This window comes from Rhinopithecus roxellana, chromosome 19 (assembly GCF_007565055.1).
Source record: "Rhinopithecus roxellana isolate Shanxi Qingling chromosome 19, ASM756505v1, whole genome shotgun sequence".
NCBI classification, from domain to species: domain Eukaryota; kingdom Metazoa; phylum Chordata; class Mammalia; order Primates; family Cercopithecidae; genus Rhinopithecus; species Rhinopithecus roxellana.
Window position 1 is genome coordinate 20346812 of NC_044567.1, and position 18072 is coordinate 20364883.

General features: G+C 40.5%; 1 protein-coding gene and 1 non-coding gene across 2 annotated transcripts in view; both read right to left on the reverse strand.

Annotated features, from left to right (window-relative positions):
• The window catches only part of BLMH (bleomycin hydrolase), a 47134-nt gene extending 29321 nt beyond the window's left edge, over positions 1 to 17813 (reverse strand). Inside the window, exons 1-6 of the mRNA XM_010367951.2 lie at positions 17645 to 17813; positions 17133 to 17330; positions 13658 to 13767; positions 12052 to 12193; positions 11047 to 11135; positions 9634 to 9726 (exon numbers count right to left, since the gene is read on the reverse strand). Coding sequence (XP_010366253.1) covers positions 9634 to 9726; positions 11047 to 11135; positions 12052 to 12193; positions 13658 to 13767; positions 17133 to 17330; positions 17645 to 17657 — 645 coding nt within the window. The 5' untranslated portion in view covers positions 17658 to 17813. The remainder of the gene's footprint in view (positions 1 to 9633; positions 9727 to 11046; positions 11136 to 12051; positions 12194 to 13657; positions 13768 to 17132; positions 17331 to 17644) is intronic.
• LOC115894992 lies at positions 12320 to 12427 on the reverse strand. The gene has a single exon (XR_004055206.1). It is a non-coding gene; the product is annotated as a U6 spliceosomal RNA (small nuclear RNA).
• Positions 17814 to 18072: the final 259 nt, after the last annotated feature.

An 18072-nucleotide genomic window follows, 5' to 3' on the forward strand; every position in this document is an offset into this window, starting at 1 on the left:
ATATTATCCCCCTTTTACAGATAAGGAAATCAAGGTTCAGGGAAATAAATCACTTTCCTGAAGTCATAGAGCCAGTAAAAGGCAGTATCAGGATTTGAACTTAGGGCTGACTTTAATATGCTGTTTCCAAAGTCCATCTATTTGCCATTTACTGTAACTTTCTAGTTTTCATATAACTTGTCTCTCATAAAAGATTATACACTTCTTAAAGATAAGAACCAGATCATGGATATTTCGTGTCCTTTATAGCATCTAGCAATGCTGGCGACATGACATAGATATACCAGCTGATCTGAACATTGTTCCATTCTCCATATCACCACAGGAGAATTTTAAAAGGACTACTTTTCTCAACTCACATCCCTGTTGAAGATCCAATGTTTCCTTATTACCTCCCACAACGAATCCAAACTCCGTGACCTAATTCCTTTTTCTTACTTTTTAACTTAGGCATAACATATGTTAAGTGTGTAAAACACACTAACAATTCGTTTTTTAAAAACATACATATATACCCATGTAACCATCATTCACATCAATATACATAACATTTCCAGGCTCTGGAGGTTCTCTGGTCCCTTTGCTATTAAGTAACCCACAACTTCCACCAGATAACCACTATTTTTACTTTATAACCATTGATTAGTTTTGCCTGTCCTTTAACTTCGTATAAAAGTATTCATAGAACATATCTTTTGTGTCTGGCTTCCTTTGGTTGACATAATGTCTGTGAGATTCACACACATTGCTGTGTATGTGAGCAATCTGTTCTTCACTGCTGTGATTCTATCTTAACAGAAGTAAGTTAACTTAGAGAAGAAGTTATGCTTGCCTGTCGTTTTGTTTTGTTGTTTTCCAAGATAGAACCTTCCTTTATTAAGATTTACTGTGTGTGCTATGAGCCTGAACATCTGGTCATTAAACCATCTCTCTTTTAACATTATATCCTTCTCAAGTTGGTTTCTACCACAGAAAGGAGGCACAGTATCACATAAGCAACTGTAATTGAGTTACTCTAGCCAAGGATTAATGAGCTCTGTTTGGGATTCACAGTCATTTTGCATTTGCTCAGTGCCAAGACTACAAATGACAACTTTAGGCATCTGTCATTATGAAGAAGACACTGCCACTGGTAACTATGGTCAACTCAATGACAATGAAGATGTACAGTCAGAACATACTTAGATTAGAAAGGTTTTAAAGACCTAAATGATGTGTATTTTCAACTAGTAACTACTGTTACATGTGTATCTACATGTAGTAGTGGAATCATTTCGATCAATTCTCAGTTATCCAAGGGTGGTAAATTCAGCTCAGCCAGGTTCTGGTCAAAAAAGGAGAGGCAAGGCCAGGCCCAATTAAGATGAAGATAACTAAGTGAATTTCTGTTTATTTTTAAACATATTCTAAAGATAAATACAAATGTTTACACTATAATTTGCAAAATACCTTATTATGTACTTGACTCCCTATTTAAAGTAAAAAGTGTTAAATTCCTCCTTCTCCCAAATACATAAATGAATTCTACAGTGAGTCCTTTTGTAAGACAATACTTATGCCCTTCACATATATTTTATAAATCTGAATTTTAATAAAGATATAATTAAGGCATAAGTAAGGATAAGGGTGATATTTCTTTCTTTTAGATTTTTTTTTTTTTTTTTGAGACGGAGTCTCGCTCTGTGGCCCAGGCTGGAGTGCAGTGGCCGGATCTCAGCTCACTGCAAGCTCCGCCTCCCGGGTTCACGCCATTCTCCTGCCTCAGCCTCCCAAGTAGCTGGGACTACAGGCGCCCGCCACCACGCCCGTCTAGTTTTTTGTATTTTTTTAGTAGAGACGGGGTTTCACCGTGTTAGCCAGGATGGTCTCAATCTCCTGACCTCGTGATCCACCCGTTTCGGCCTCCCAAAGTGCTGGGATTACAGGCTTGAGCCACCGCGCCCGGCCTCTTTCTTTTAGATTTTAGTAAAACTTTGTAACTTGAGATATGTTGCATTGCTTTATACTATTTGTTTACTATATGACTATATATATATACTATTTGTACACTAATGACTATAAATTATCCAAAGTCATTAATACTTAAGTCAGTTTGTAACACTTTGTAAGGAATATCTGACTCTGAGTCAAACAACACTAGTTAATTAAATAAGCTCTCATTAAAAAAAAAAAAATGCTCCGAAGAATAATTTCCATGGTCTCTGATACTAGATTTTTTTGATAAGAGACTCTGCAGTTCTGAAATAACATCCCCTGGGCAGTGAGCTTTAGATATCCAAGTCTGCTCTCTGGTGGGCAACACCGGAGTGTCACCTGCTTCTCACAAGATCTATTTGGCATTCAGCACAAAAAAAGATACTGGACATTGAACACAAGAGATTATATTGAATTGAATAAAATAAGAGTACAACCACATCCCTCAGAATATAATTACACATTAAATTAATATTAAAACCAACAATTAGCCCATTTAGGGAAATGTATTTGTGACTTTAATTGAAATTGCTCACTTCCCATCCCAGTACTTCACATCTTTTCTCCTTTATTTTTCTCCATTGCACTTATCTTCTGACATACTATACGTCTTATACACTTGTCTTTCCCTACTAGAACATCAACTACACAAAGGTAGGTATTCTTTTCCGCATTGTTCACTGTTCAATCTCCAATGCCTAGAATAGTGTCAGGCACATATATTAAGAAATATTTACCGAACACATGCCTCCTTTTTTGTCGGGGGGGAGTGGGGGACAAAGCCTCACTCTGTCACCCAAGCTGGAATGTGGTGGCATGATCTCGGCTCGCTGCAACCTCTGCCTCCCAGGTTCAAGCGCTTCTCATGCCTCAGCCTCCCAAGTAGCAGGGATTGCATGCACGCGCCACCCACCAGGCCTGGCTAATTTTTTGTATTTTCAGTAGAGACAAGGTTTCGCCACGTTGGCCAGGCCAACGTGATCCACCTGCCTCCCAGAGTGCTGGGATTATAGGCGTGAGCTACCACGTCCAGCCCCACATCCAGCCCCGAGCACTTTTGTCATTTCAAACCAAATTTAGAACCAAACTGATAAAGGGTGTGGACTTGGAATATGGGCTTTCCAAAATGCTGGAAAGCTGAAGGCAAAGATATACATGGCTCAATGACACCTGGCAACAGATTCTGCTCTTCCTCAACTCCTTAAACGAATAATGATGTGATCCTATTAATTCTGAATCTGGTTTAAAAAGAACAGAAGCAGTCAATGTTTCTAATTATTCCCTTAAATATAGATTACTGAGAAAGGTCCCCTAAAATTGTGATATGAGTCCCAGAGTATAAAGGACAGCGTGCCCAAAATTGAGCTACATTTTTTGATTGATGGAGACCCTTCGCTTATACCCTGGGGGCAGGTGTATGTCAAGGGAAGCTATGCTGAGTGCATCTGTACTTGTCTCTTGGGGCCATTTATCTTCTGATTAAGATTTTGTATCTTTAGCTAATTAAATAGGGAACTTAAACTAACCTACAACAATGTGGATTATATATAGTCCCTTTCTAGCAACCTATAACTGGAAAAACTGCAGCTGGTGCCAGAAAGGTCCAAGCCCTATTTCCAGTTTAAATATATTTCATAAGAAGGTGAGTTATAAAGAAGGGTCTTTCCTCTCAAGTCTCATTTTATAAAGGAGCTCCATTGTAACTGATCTCTAAAAATATTTTCAGGCCAGATGCAGCGGCTCATGCCTGTAATCCCAGCATGTTGGGAGGCTGAGGTGGGAGGATAACTTGAGCCTGGGAGGTTGCGGCTGCAGTGGGCTGTGATCGTAACACTGCACTCCAGCTTGGGCAACAGAGCAAGACATTATCTCAAAAAAATAAAAAAATAAATCTCTCTAATGGAGAGATCTGTTTATCTTAAACAACCTGCTGAAGTACAACACGGTAAAAGAAGCCGAATCAGGAGAGAAAGGTAAAAGAATGAGACATGAAATAAGGGGAAAGAAAGTGTAGATCCCAATTTAAAGACAAATGATACTGGACTTAGTTAATTCCCATACCCATGACAGACATCAAATGAGAGGAAGAAGGAAAGATGCAGCAGTTGAGAGTCAGGCATAAATCTTAGAAGCATGAGAACCTGAAACAGTTTTTTAAGGCAGCTACAGGCAGACACAGAAAAAAGGAGAGGTTAGAATAGTAAGGTAGTTCGAAGATGACAACCAAACTACTTGAAAGATAGCAAAACTTCATATAACTCTTCTGCTCAAAAATCTTCCTGACTTCTCATTGCCTATCGAATTGGGGCAAACTCTCATGCTCGTACTCTAAGTTCTTACTATCTATGTCTAATGTTACCTTTCCACTGTTAAGGCTAAAAGATTTCAGTGCTTGAAACCACCGCAGAAAAGACAGAATCTTAAGTATTCATTTGTATTTGGAATACTGGGTTGTTGAGAAAGTAGTACAGTAAAGTCTAAAGCACTGTAAAAATATTAGTTACTTCTATTATATAAAATGCAAAGCCCTACAATCATTTACCCCAACTTATTTTTTAAGAGACAGGGTGTCACTCTGTCGCCCAGACTGGAGTGCAGGGGTACAATCATAGCTCACTGCACTCACTGCAACCTTGAACTCCTGGGCTCAAGTGATCCTCTCGCCTCAGGCTACCATGTAGCTAAGATTACAGGCACGCACCAACACATCCAGCTAATTTTTTCATTTTTTTGTAGAGATGGGGTCTCTCTGTGTTGGCCAAGCTGGTCTCAAGTTCCTGTGCTCAAGTGATCCTCCTGCCTTGGCCTCCCAAGGCAGATATGAGCCACCGTGCACAGCCTACCCTAGCTTTTTTTAGTTTTACTGATGGAGAAAATAGTCTCAAGGGTAAAATAACCTATTGATCAAAGAATAGAATGGTCACGAGAACACTAAAGTAGTCACAGAAAACAGCTCAACTCTGAAAAAGGTTTAGTGCCGTGGGTCAATGAGCCAGTTATAGGAGAGGAGTAAGGAACCTACCTTAGTGATTATTTATTCACAGAGGAAGAGGAGAAGGGAAGACAGCTCTCTACTGCTTTCTGGTAGGGAATGAAAGAAGGGCAAAGATCTGTTTTTTTTTTTTTTTTTTTTTTGAGACTGAGTCTCGCTCTGACGCCCAGTCTGGAATGCAGTGGCGCAACCTCGGCTCACTGCAAGCTCCGCCTCCCGGGTTCATGCCATTCTCCTGCCTCAGCCTCCCGAGTACCTGGAACTACAGGTGCCCGCCACCACGCCTGGCTAATTTTTTGTATTTTTAGTAGAGACGGGGTTTCACCGTGTTAGCCAGGATGGTCTCGATCTCCTGACCTCGTGATCCGCCCGCCTCGGCCTCTCAAAGTGCTGGGATTACAGGGGTGAGCCACTGCGCCTGGCCTTTTTTTTTTTTTTTTTTAAAGTAAAACACCTAAGCTTGCAAAAGCAGGCAAAAAAGCAGATGCCTTCTGGAGGCATTAAATATGTTTTCGGGCACAGAAAGACATAAAAAGGTACACTTTAAAAGTATAGGCACTTCTGTGATGTTAAAGGGAATGAACTCATATAGATGATAATAGTTAAATGATCTTGAGAGTACTTCTAGAGGTGTTTATATCAAAGAAAGAAACAGAAATGTGGACTATCTGGCCCCACCTCACACCTACTGAATCAATCTGCATCTTAACAAGATCCCAAGGTGATTCATGTGCACATTAAAGTCTGATGGCACTACTTTAGACCACATCTACTCTTTCTCTCTTCCAAAACCTTGCTTCTTCAATTATTATTTCTCTCATTCACACCTGCTATCCTTTTCTACACATTGGTTCCCTCACACTGCCCTAATTGCCAAAAAGCCTTCTTTCCTATCTGTAAGTCCACCCTTCAAGATCCCAGGACGTTATCCCAATACTTTTCCTCGTCCTCCACATCCAATTCATCAGCAAGTCCCAAAAGCTTCACTTCCAAAATAATACCCTGAAAAATTTTTTGTTTCTGAGATGGGGTCTCGCTCTGTCACTCAAGCTGGAGTGCAGTGGTGACAATCATAGCTCACTGCAGCCTGGAACCCCTGGGCACAAGTGATCCTCCCACCTCAGCCTCCTTCTAGCATATGCCACCACATCTGAACATTTTATATATTTGATGTTAAACATATATTTTTTAATCAAAGATGTCTTTAAAATAAAAATACAGATAACTAGGTTCTATTCTCAGGGAAATTGACTTTGTGGGTCTGGGACAAGTTAGGCCTATATATTGTTTTTAATAGCTGAGAGCCACTGCTATAGAATTTCCTAAGTCAATCATAATGGCTTCTTTTCCCTTTTTGTGGTACCGACAAATATTGTTTTTGGTCTTTGATTGATTGATTGATTTTAGAAATGAGGTCTCACTGTGTTGTCCAGGTAGCACTTGAACTCCTGGGCATGTGGACTCAAGTGATCTGCCTTAGCCCCCCAAGTAGCTGGCACTACAAGTGAGAATTCTTTTTGTTACAAAACAAAAAATTGACAAGTGTTACCACCATGCCTGGCTATGCTTTGCTTTTTAACAAAGTTTTTTGTTTTGTTTTGTTTTTGAGACAGAGCCTTGCTCTGGCACCCAGGCTGGAGTGCAGTGGCACAATCTTGGTCTCTGCCACATGCGGGGTTCCAGTGATTCTCATGTCTCAGCTGCCCAAGCAGCTGGCATTATAGGCGTGCACCACCACACCCAGGCATTTTTTCCATATTTTAGTAGAGACGGGGTTTTGCCACGTTGGCCAGGCTGTTCTTGAACTCCTGGCCTCAAGTGATCCACCTGCCTCGACCTCCCAAAGTGCTGGGATTATAGGCATGAGCCACTGCGCCCAACTGAGAATACATTAATAATCTTAAGGGGATCTGCAGGCTAAAAAAATGGACACTGAGATAACATTGCAATAGAGGTAACCACACATCTCCAAAACAAATCTGCCTTGCCTGTCATCTCAACAAGCAGTCTATACCTCACTTCTCAGTAAGAATGCCTTTAGCATAAACACATTTTATTCAAAGCTATCTGAGCTTCATGGTTGTTGATTAAGTCATCATTTTGACTTGCCTACAAGGTTACACAAATCATAGGTACTAATTTGTGGCTTTAAAACTGCAGCTAGATTCTTCATTACCAAAGAGTCAGGTTCAATGAAAAGGAGTCATCTGGGGGATTGTAAAAATTTTAAAACCTTATATACAGGGCCATGCATGGTGGCTCACACTTTATAATACATGCAATCTTTGGGAGGCTGAGGTGGGAGGATTGCTTGAGCCCAGCTGGTGGAGATAGGCCTGGGAAACATAGTGAGACTGAATCTCTACACAATTTTTTAATAAATGAGCTGGGCATGGTGGCATGCACCTGTAGTCCCAGCTGCCTGGGTGGCTGAAGCAGCACTTGAGCCCAGGAGTTGAAGGTAATAGTAAGCTATGTTTGCGCCTCTGCACTCCAGCCTGGGCAACAAAGTGAGCTCTGTCACTAAGGGGGAAGAAACCCTTACACATAGAACTCTGTAGTAAATAGTTTAGGCAGAATCATTAAGTAAATAATCCTATAAAACACTCATACTCAGGACTTGGTAAAGTTGGATGTTACTATTTCTCTGAGGCAGGAGTAGGGGAGGAAAAAAATATGTGAAACATATCTGCCCTAATTCTTATCAGCCAATTACCATGCTCTACAAATGATGAAGACATCAATCTTAGACACATCATTAGTTCAAAGATCATTAAAGCAAACATCAAAGGCCAAAAGGATGCTTATGATCTACAGCAAGTATTATCTAGGCCCTTTTCCCTAACTGTTTGCAGAACCTTCATTCCTACTATGACCCCATCTTTTTTTTTTTGTTTTTTTTTTGAGATGGAGTCTCATTCTGTTGCCAGGCTGGAATGCAGTGGCATGATCTCGGCTCACTGCAATCTCCGCCTCCTCGGTTCAAGTGATTCCCGCCTCAACCTCCCAAGTAGCTGGGACTACAGGCACACACCACCACACCTGGCTAATTTTTTGTATTTTAGTAGAGACGGGGTTTCACCATGTTGGCCAGGATGGTCTTGATCTCCTGACCCTGTGATCCACCCGCCTCGGCCTCCCAAAGTGCTGAGATTGCAAGCGTGAGCCACTGTGCCTGGCCCCCACCATCTTAATCTAACCCTAAATAAAGGCAAATTATGTAGCAGATGTAGCCTCTGCAAGACAGATTCCCCAAAAATCCAATAAGGAAAATATTTCAGATCCTGAACTGAATCTCAGACAGGTTTACCTAGGATCACAGACTGTTAAGTAAAAGAGTCAGAATTTAAACCCATGTATGTCTGACTCCAAAGCCTATTTTTTTCCTACTATACTAAGATGCCTCTCTTCCATAAGAATTTAAGAGATAAAAATGATATTATTTAAATCCATTTGGTAAATGAAATTTCTGCATTCATCCACTCAACAAATATTTAAGAAACAGCTATTGTGTCAAGCACTAGGCTAGACATGTTAAACATGAACGGAGTCTTTAGAGCTTAAGGAACTTGTCCCAGGATATATGGCTATTAAGTAATGAGAAGACTAGAACTCAGATAGCCCGACTTCAGAGATTACACCCTCCACTACTCCACTATGCTGCATCTCTAAAATTTAAAGGAAAACAGGAATGAAGCATTAGTGTTTTCCATCGCAGTGGAAAAAAGTAGGCCATTTTAACTCCATACAGTCTTGAAACAAAGCCTAATTAAGGGCCCACTGGCTGACAAACGGATACATTTATTCTTTCCTCAAACCAATTTCAGTTTTATGCGTATTCATTCTGGACATGGATAGTATTAATAATAAAGATTCTTAACTGTCTTGATCATAAATAATATTACCACCATATATTTTAGTGCTTTTTACATTTTCCAAAATGTTTTTACATACATTATTTTAACAAATAAAACCATCAATAGCTCCCTGTCTTTATTTCTACAGAAAGAAGCCAAATATTCTGGTATCTATCTAACATCCCTTACATCTCTGCCTTTCTAGCTTAATTTGCTACCCATCACACTGACAAAAGTTATGTTTCAGCCACACGATTCCCTGAAGGTTCTATCTTTGTTCATGGCACTGTTCATACAATTCCTTTTGCCTAGAATGGTCTTGTTATCTACCTGGTAAATTGTGACTACTCTTTCAAGAGCTATCTTCCCTATGAAACCTTCAGCTCACTGAGCTAGTCACTTCCTCCTCTATGACCACCAAATCAGTTTTACACATCTAGCATAGGATTTATTCTAATTAGAGATGTGTTTTTCCCAAGAGACTGAGCTCTTTAAGAGCAGTGACTATGTCTTTCTCATCTGTTTCCTCAGTGCCAAACTCATAGAAGGTATTTAGTATTTATGAAATGATAAAAGAATGATTATACAGACCACTAAACTAGGCATTAGAAAACCTAAGTCCAAGTCCTATACTTTTATAAAAGGCAAAGTAAGTTTTAATTTCAGTTTTTTCAGTGTAAAATAAGTAATTTTCAATTCAATTAAACATTCGTTGCCATGACTAAAGCTTCCTAATCATTAGTTTAACAGATGGGAATATTCTGAGAGTTCTTTAGAAGGGTCACAAAAAAATCCAAATTTTGTTATTACCTCCTCCATCATGACATCCTGTGTGGCTGAGATTTCTCCTTTGGTTGCTCCACTGTGTACCAGGTTCCGTAGTCGTATACAGAATTCTCTCATCTATGACAGAAACTTATTTAGCACTCCAATAGTTACCCAAATTCAATTGTAAATGAGTCTCATAGACCAACGCAAGTTCTATTTTGAAGTATAACTCAGGCCAGACCCATGGCAAAGTTCATAAAGGCAAATGTGTTTTTCTTCAACTTGTCCACTTAAACACATAGCTAAAAATGCTTTCCATAAGGAGCAAAGGCATAAATTATTCCTCCAAAATACTAGATGGAACTGCTCCTGTTCTGCAAACATCATATAAAGATGTTTTATGTGTCTGGGCATGGGGAAAACACGTGATTACATAATGCCTATCACTCAGAAAAAGCAGGAGACAAGATAATTATGCCACTATGTTACTCTAGTAGATTTTTACTTAGGATTTCAATAGCTGTCCATTTTTCCTTCTCTGCCAACTGACTATGACTATGGTTATGCCAGCCCCAAATAAATTTTCATTTTTTCACTAAGATAAAGGTGAGTCTGAAATTTAACCACAGTGCTAAAGAAGACATTGCTCTCACTTCAAATGGAATCAAATGCTATATTATTAATGATCTTTTAGCCTTTGGACAAAAATCCCCAGCGTTTCCAGGGTGGAAAATAGCCCACTTCTAACGTTGGGGAGACACACCTATAGTTTATTTTAAAATGTAATCTTTCTCCCAGGGAGATGAAAAATCCAATTTTGGCCTCATGGATTAGGACAGCAGATTCTGGCAACTCCCAGTTCTCAAAAACAAGGCCTGGCTAGCAAAGCAGCATCCCTGCAGGAATTATAATTCTCCTCGGGAAAACTGGTTATGTAGAGAAGACACAATGATTCATTAAGATAACTGAAGCAAATAAAAAGCAGTTCAATAACTACAACAACTCTTTAGTGGGTGGATAAACCACATTGATGTGGTCTGGGGAAGTCTCAGAACACAGCACACTCTTTAAGGGAATCTTGCGAATAGTTCTTTTGGTTTTACTAGCACATAAAGCAGTCCTAGCCCACCTCCACTAGAACCAAGTGAGAGACACAGCATCCTGAGTGCTTGCAGCCAGTATTAATTGGACATGGGACTTTATTTCCTAACTATCCCCCTAAGAAGACATTAACATCAACAGAAATAAAAGTGGAAGTTTTTTAAAAGCAAAAACCCTCTAATATTAATTATTTTTAAAGTTATTACATAGCTACATTGCTTATGACAGACATTGACATCAGTAGTTATCTTGTACACAAACGGTATACACTGAAATACCCAGGAACCCCTTCTAAAAAATAAGTTTTAAAGAAAGTACACTAAACTCAATCCAACCCTGCTTCATATATTGTACCTTGTGATTCAGAATATCATTCATCCTTCTGGTTGCCTCTGTTGTATAAGATTCAGGAAAGCATTTCTTAGGGATAACACCATATTTTTCTAAAAGAAAACAAATTCCAGTGTTAAATAAGGTAAAAGATTAGAAACCCTGGCAAAAATAGTGATTGTTTCAAAAAATAGGCCATATTTTGCTGGCTTAATTCAGAAAATCTTATACTTCATATTATTAAGCAGGGTTTTTTTTTTTTTTTTTTTTTTTTTAAATAGAGTTTTGCTCTGTCACTCAGACTGGAGTGCTGTGACACAATCCTGGCCCACTGCAGCCTTGAACTCCCAGGCTTGGCCTCCTGAGTAGCACAACTATGGCGCATGATACCATGTGCAGCTAATTTTTTTTATTTTCTGTAGAGACAGGGTCCCACTATGTTACCCAGGCTGGTACTGAACTCCTGGGCTTGAGCAATCCTCCTGCCCTGGTCTCCCAAAGTGCTAGGATTACATGCCTGAGCCACCTCACTCAGCCTAAGTAGGTTTTTAATGTGCATATTTATCTGTCTATGTTAGAATTAATTCTATTCTTTTTATCTACTATACTTTGTCACTTCTCAGACTTTTGGTCAAGATGAAGTGTATCTATCATACTTTTGTGAAGTGCTCAGCATGATGAGATTTCCCCAAAAGATGTTTTGAAGACATTTTAAAACAGCTACAGTTTTCAGGTGTTTCCTGATTACATCAATGGAGAAGAAAACAATTGTTTCATGGAAAATTAGTTCTACTTAATACTACCTTTTCTTCTCCAACCCATCCTTCACAGTAGCTCTCTCCTTACTCCTCATTTAAGAAAGGCACTTTACAGGTGAGAATGTGAACTAAAGGTTCTTAGAAATAATGATATATCCTTCTTGGAGACCAATTCTACTCTGTACATAACCATCAAAGAAATGGCCAATGTCTAACTACAGGCTTACTTAATCACGCTGAGTTTCAGTTCCATTAAAGAAAGAACTTTTACCAACAATATTGACAAGCATATCCCATTGGCCACCATCATTTGCAGGGTTCATAAGCAAAAACTGCACCAGCCTCCCATCCTCAGGCTCCTTTCTCTGGGCTGTGTCCACAAAAGCGTTCAAGAAGAAATAACAGCGCTCAACCTAAAGAATAAAGAAAGTTAAATAAAATTAAAAGAAAAAAGAGTTAGTAATTTTATTGGCATTATCAACAGAATGGAAGTCTTGGAATTACCATGGAATCAACATAATAGTTTTTTGTTTTATTTTTAAAAACATGAACCCTTCACGAATTTACATGTCATCCTTGTATAGAGGTCTTGCTAATCTTTTCTGTTATCACTCCAGTCTGGGTATCTGTGATGCTGAAACAAGCACCATAAGTATTTTTAAACTAAAATTGGTAAATAAACATCAGTATCTGACTTCATCAGAACATGTGAAGTTTCTTATACCTGTGTATGTATTCCAATATATTGTATATATGTGTACAGTGTTTACATTTCAATGCTACAGCAAAACCTGATATCTAAAGTCTTTAATCAATAGACATTTAATGAGCACCTATGGAATATATATTTTGTTTATTTATTTATTTATTTATAGACAGAGTCATGCTCTGTTGCCTAGACTGGAGTGCCGTGGTACAATCTCACTGCAGCCTCAACCTCCTGGGCTCAAGCAATCCTCCCACCTCAGCCTCCTGAGTAGCTGGGGGGACAGGTGTGCACCACCACACCTGGCTAATTTTTGTATTTTTTGTAGAGACGGGGTTTTGCCACGTCCAGACTGGTCTCGAATTCCTGGGCTCAAGCAATCCTCTCACTTCAGCCTCCCAAAGTGCTGGGATTACAAGCATGAGACACCAAACCAGGTCAGTAATATACATTTTGAAGATTAGGAAATGGAATATGGCCAGGAGTGGTGGCTCACACCTGTAATCCCAGCACTTTGGGAGGCCAAGGCAGGCAGATCACTTGAGGTCAGGAGTTCGAGACCAGTCTGGCCAACATGGTGAAATGCCCTGTCTCTACTAAAAATACAAAAATTAGCTGGGCATGGTGGCATGTGCCTGTGATTCCAGCTACTTGGGAGGCTGAGTTGAGAGGAGAGCTTGAACCCAGGAGGCAGAGGTTATGGTGAGCTGAGATTGTGCTACAGCCCTCTAGCCCAGGTGGCAGGGTGAGACGGTCTCAAAAAATAAATAAATAAATAAATAAATAAACAATGAAATAACATTATTTACTGTTTTTCAGACAAGTACTTGAGAAGTGAAATTAGGTCCTAGAAAAGAACAAATAACCTAAAAAGACATTAAAAAGGGAGATACACTGAATTGAATATTGAATATAAAATTTAAAATTTTAAATAGACAAGCAAGTAAGATGAGTCAGTAAACTTATTTCATTGCAAAAAATAGCCACCTACCAACCAAAAACAGTTCTTGCCTTTGAAACAGTCAACTTTTGATACTCTGGAAGTCAGAATAAAAGGTGTCTCACCCATTATGAAAGCGCAGGGTATAAATGGAAAAGTAACAAATGAAGAGGCAGTCCCTACCAAGGCTGAAATCAATACGAAAAGAATCTTGCCAGATCCGTCCCATACCTTGTCCCAAAAAAAGAGGTAAGATTGACTAAACTCAAATTCTTCAATATTTAATTTTTTCATGAATGGAAGCCTCATAACATTCAGACAAGAAAAGATCCAGCATCGCCCTGAAACAAGAAAGCATATCAAGAAATTATGAGGGTTCACATAGACTGCACTGCTCCAACTGTTATTTCCCACCAATGAACTCACGACAAGATCTGGACAATTCAGAAAGAGTAAATCAGAAAGAGCAGAAAAATTAAAAACAAAACAAAACAAGAAAGGTGGCGATTATTATTAGCAATATATATGCAAAGGTTTAATATCTTTAACACAAAAACATTCTTTACATATCAAATAAAGAATCCATTACATATCACCCAAGAAAATCACATTAGAAAAAGAAACATTGCTAGAAAACTGTGAACAGAGACCACAAATAGATCATTCAGTGGCCAAAAAAGATAAAAACTGACAAAGAAGCAGTTTGAAAAGTTAATGATAAGATACCTGTTAAGTGGGGAAAGATCATTTCTTTTATTTCATTTGGGGAAATAAGCACCACTATCAATCTGGATAGGAATCTAAATAGGTATAAAATACCTGAATGCAATTTGGCAATACCTAGCAAAAGCTTTAAAAAGCCCCTACCCATCCGGCAGTGGCTCATGCCTGTAATCCCAGCACTCTGGGAGGCCGAGGCGGGTGGATCACCTGAGGTCAGGAGTTCGAGATCAGCCTGGCCAACATAGTGAAACCCTGTCTCTACTAAAAATACAAAAATTAGCCAGGCATGGTGGCGAGCACCTGTAATCCCAGCTACTTAGGAGGCTGAGGCAGGAGAATCACTTGAACCCAGGAAGCAGATGTTGCAGTGAGCCAAGATGGTGCCACTGTACTCCAGGCTGGGTGATAGAGGGAGACTCCGTCTCAAAAAATAAATAAAAAATAAAAAGTCCCTACCCTTTAATCTGGAATATGTATCCCAATATGCTTCCATATAGGGTGAGTATATGCTTCGGTATAGGCTGACCTTAACGTAAGTCAATACTCCATTCTCCCAGTGGTAAGTCAAAAAAGTGGAGATATTTCCCTAACTGGATTTTATAAACACTTCAAAATACATATGAGTAGTAAATTGTCTACCCATAATATTTTAATAAATTTTTTTTAGGAGACAGAGTCTCACTCTGTCACTCAGGCTGGAGTGCAGTGGTGCAATCTCAGCTCGCTGCAAACTTCGCCTCCTGATTCTCGTGTCTCAGCCTCCTGAATAGGTGGAATTACAGACGCGTGCCACCACACCCACCTAATTTCTCTACTTTTAGTAGAGCCAGGGTTTTGCCATGTTGGCAAGGTTGGTCTCGAACTCCTGACCTCAAGTGATCCATATGCCTCAGTCTCCCAGAGTGCTAGGATTACAGGCACGAGCCACAGCACCCGGCCAATATTTTATAAATTTAAATATATACTTAAAATCATGTTAACATAAATTGATTTAGAAGTACTATTTTTCCCACTTCACATTTCATTTCCACACTGATTCATACTCTTCACATGTCCTAGCCATCAGTGTCTGTGCCATCATTAGATCCATTCTTTCAGTCAGCACACGTCATCTCTCTTCCTTATACGTTTGAGTCAATGTTTTGAATCCATGCATGATGCTGTCCCTGAAAATTCTATGCCAAGCATCCACTATACAATCAGATTCTTCATTTGTCCTGTATGTGTATAATCACAAACTCCATGTCACCACTTCCTGTTCTGACTTAAATGATCTTTAAAAGGTCTATTTACAATGATATGCAACATCAATTTATTCAAATTTGTCGCCTTTTAAAAAAAGCTGATTCAATCAAAGGATCTCTGTAAGCATGCAAAAGTAGTATGCATCTGAGGTTTTTCAGAGTAATGTCTTCTCCAAATTGTACTCTACTTCAAAATAAATTAACTGAGAGCGCCCATTAGAAAAATCCTTTAAGGTCTTAAATATAGGCAAATTATCTCTTTTCTGAAGGAAAATTCTGAGGGAAAAACTTTGACTTGTATTGGGTATAATTTTTTTTACTAATATGAAAATATGCTTATAATATATTGGTAAGTGAAAAAGATAGGTAGCTTACATAACAATGCATAAGGTATCAACCCACATTACACACACATACACACACACAGACCTGACAAATATACAGGAAAAATATTCACTTGGTATTTGCAAATATTCTACATTGAACAAAAATAATTTTGTAACAAGAAGAAAACTCTAGTTAACTACAGTGTTTTTTGAAAGTCACTAGTGCCTTACTATTAGTTACTCTTTACCTTAGATTTACCTGTACGTCACCTCTCTTCTATATGCTATATATTTCTAGTAGAACGGATCTGGATGCACTGGTGATGTGAAAACTGCATGAAAATAAACTACATAGCTCACATGCTATTTGGATCTTTTGTATATAAAAGTGACACTGCAAAATGTGTAAGACCTGACCTGTTCCCTAACAGGTCACTGCAATCTAAACTATGTAGGACCACTGTGACATTACTAACTGGATCATCTGTAGCCTGAGAGTCCATACCACTCCAAGTACTTTCTTCTAGAGCAAAACATTAATTATTGTAGGGTCTTGATTTTTTCCTTAACATTTAAAAAATCAACTTTATTCAGGTAAAATGTACATACAATAAAATGTACTCAAGTTAAATGTGTGCTTTGTGAGTTCTGACCGACTCTAAACAAGCAATGATGTGCTTCCTGACCATATAGACAGACTGGGGGTCGTTTTCAAGTAGATAAAGACTTTTAAAAAATCCTTTTAGTACAATTTTGTTGTGAGAATATGCTCCTTATTTAGATGGTTGGATATCTAATCTTTCACTATACCTGTTTTTTTCTGAGAGTGGTGCTAGAAAGCAGATAGCAAAACGACACTTCTTGACTAGTAAGGCATGAGAACAGAACTTTTTTCTGTATTACAAATTGATCTACTGGTGGGAACTGGGCCCATCAGCACATCAGCTTCAACTGTAACCAAGAAGCAAATTTAAAAGTAACATCTGATGACATTTTAACGTAATTACATTGTATCTTTTCTATCTCATAGTATAGGGCCTTCAGGACATTTCTGGTGAGTCCTCCAAGGATATGAACCTTTTCACATATTCTGTTTTGTGACCAAAACCATGCATCTCCAAGACATGGGCTACAAACCACAAAACATAGGAACATAATATAGTCAATTACACTCAAATGTATACTCGTGGACATGTCACTTTAGTACTCTAACCACATGTGCTAACAAGCCACAGAATACCAAAACAAACCACATGGGTAATGTTCTTAGACCTGCCTGTACCTGTGCCTCACTCTCTAAGAATTTACAACCAGTTCTTTCAGTACGAATTTAAGACCACTCTTAAGTAAGACACCAAAATGGGACGCTGTCAAGAAGGTCAAGGAAAGCATGGGAGAAGTTGAAGCCCACACCTGAGCTCTTCTGGTTGGTGACTGGCTTGCCCTCCTGGGACACCGCGTGCTGGAACACATGTTGCGCGCGCTGCACGGTGGCCCGCTTCAGACAGATGTCCAGCAGGTCGTGGGTGGTCCCGACATTCTGGGCAAGTACGAACTGGGAGTCGGAATTCAGTTTCTGTATCAGAGCAGCTACCTTCTCCGAATTCAGTCCTTTCGGGAGACCAAACGGGATTTTAACGCCAAAAAGAAGGGGAAGAGGGCTGATCTGGGGCTCCCGCGTCCCGGATCTAACTTCGTAGGCGCATCCTGGGGTGCCCGCTGCAGCGGGGAAGCCCATGAGCTGCATCCTCCTCCAAGGCGCTGTCTCCCTCCCAGGCCGCTCCAGCCCGCCCCGAAAGCTCCCACCCCGCCATCGCCCAGGGTCCCAGCCCCCGGCCTTCCCCGCCGCCGGGCCTCACGGGGACCGCGGAGGTCCTCCAGAGAGGACCGCGGCGGGGCCTCGGCGGGGGACGGCGGCACCTCACCCGCGCTGCTCATGGCGCCCACGCTGCCCGGCGGGGTAACAGTAGCTTCCAGTGTCCTCGGGCGAGCGCCGGGGCTGCGCTGCGGCTCCCTGCCTAAAGCGCCGGACCTGCCTCTCGCACCCGGAGCGCCGGAAAAAGGAAACCGGCTTGGCGGTAGCGGCGGGGAGGCTGAGGCCGGGAGAAACGGGGTCCGCGGAGGGACAAAACTCCCCCCTCGCGTTGCTGACTCAGCGCTGTCGGGGCTGGCCCCGCCCGGGGGAGGGCCGACGGGGGCGGCCTCGCTGACGCGCTGGGTCAGCCAGTGCCCGGGGCCCGAGGCCGCGCCTGCCCCCGCGCACTACCGCGCAGTTGCTCTGCGAGGCAAGGCGGTGCCAGAGCCTTCGCCCCCGGGTTCCCGCCTCCGGGCAGCGCGGGCGCCGTCTCGGTAT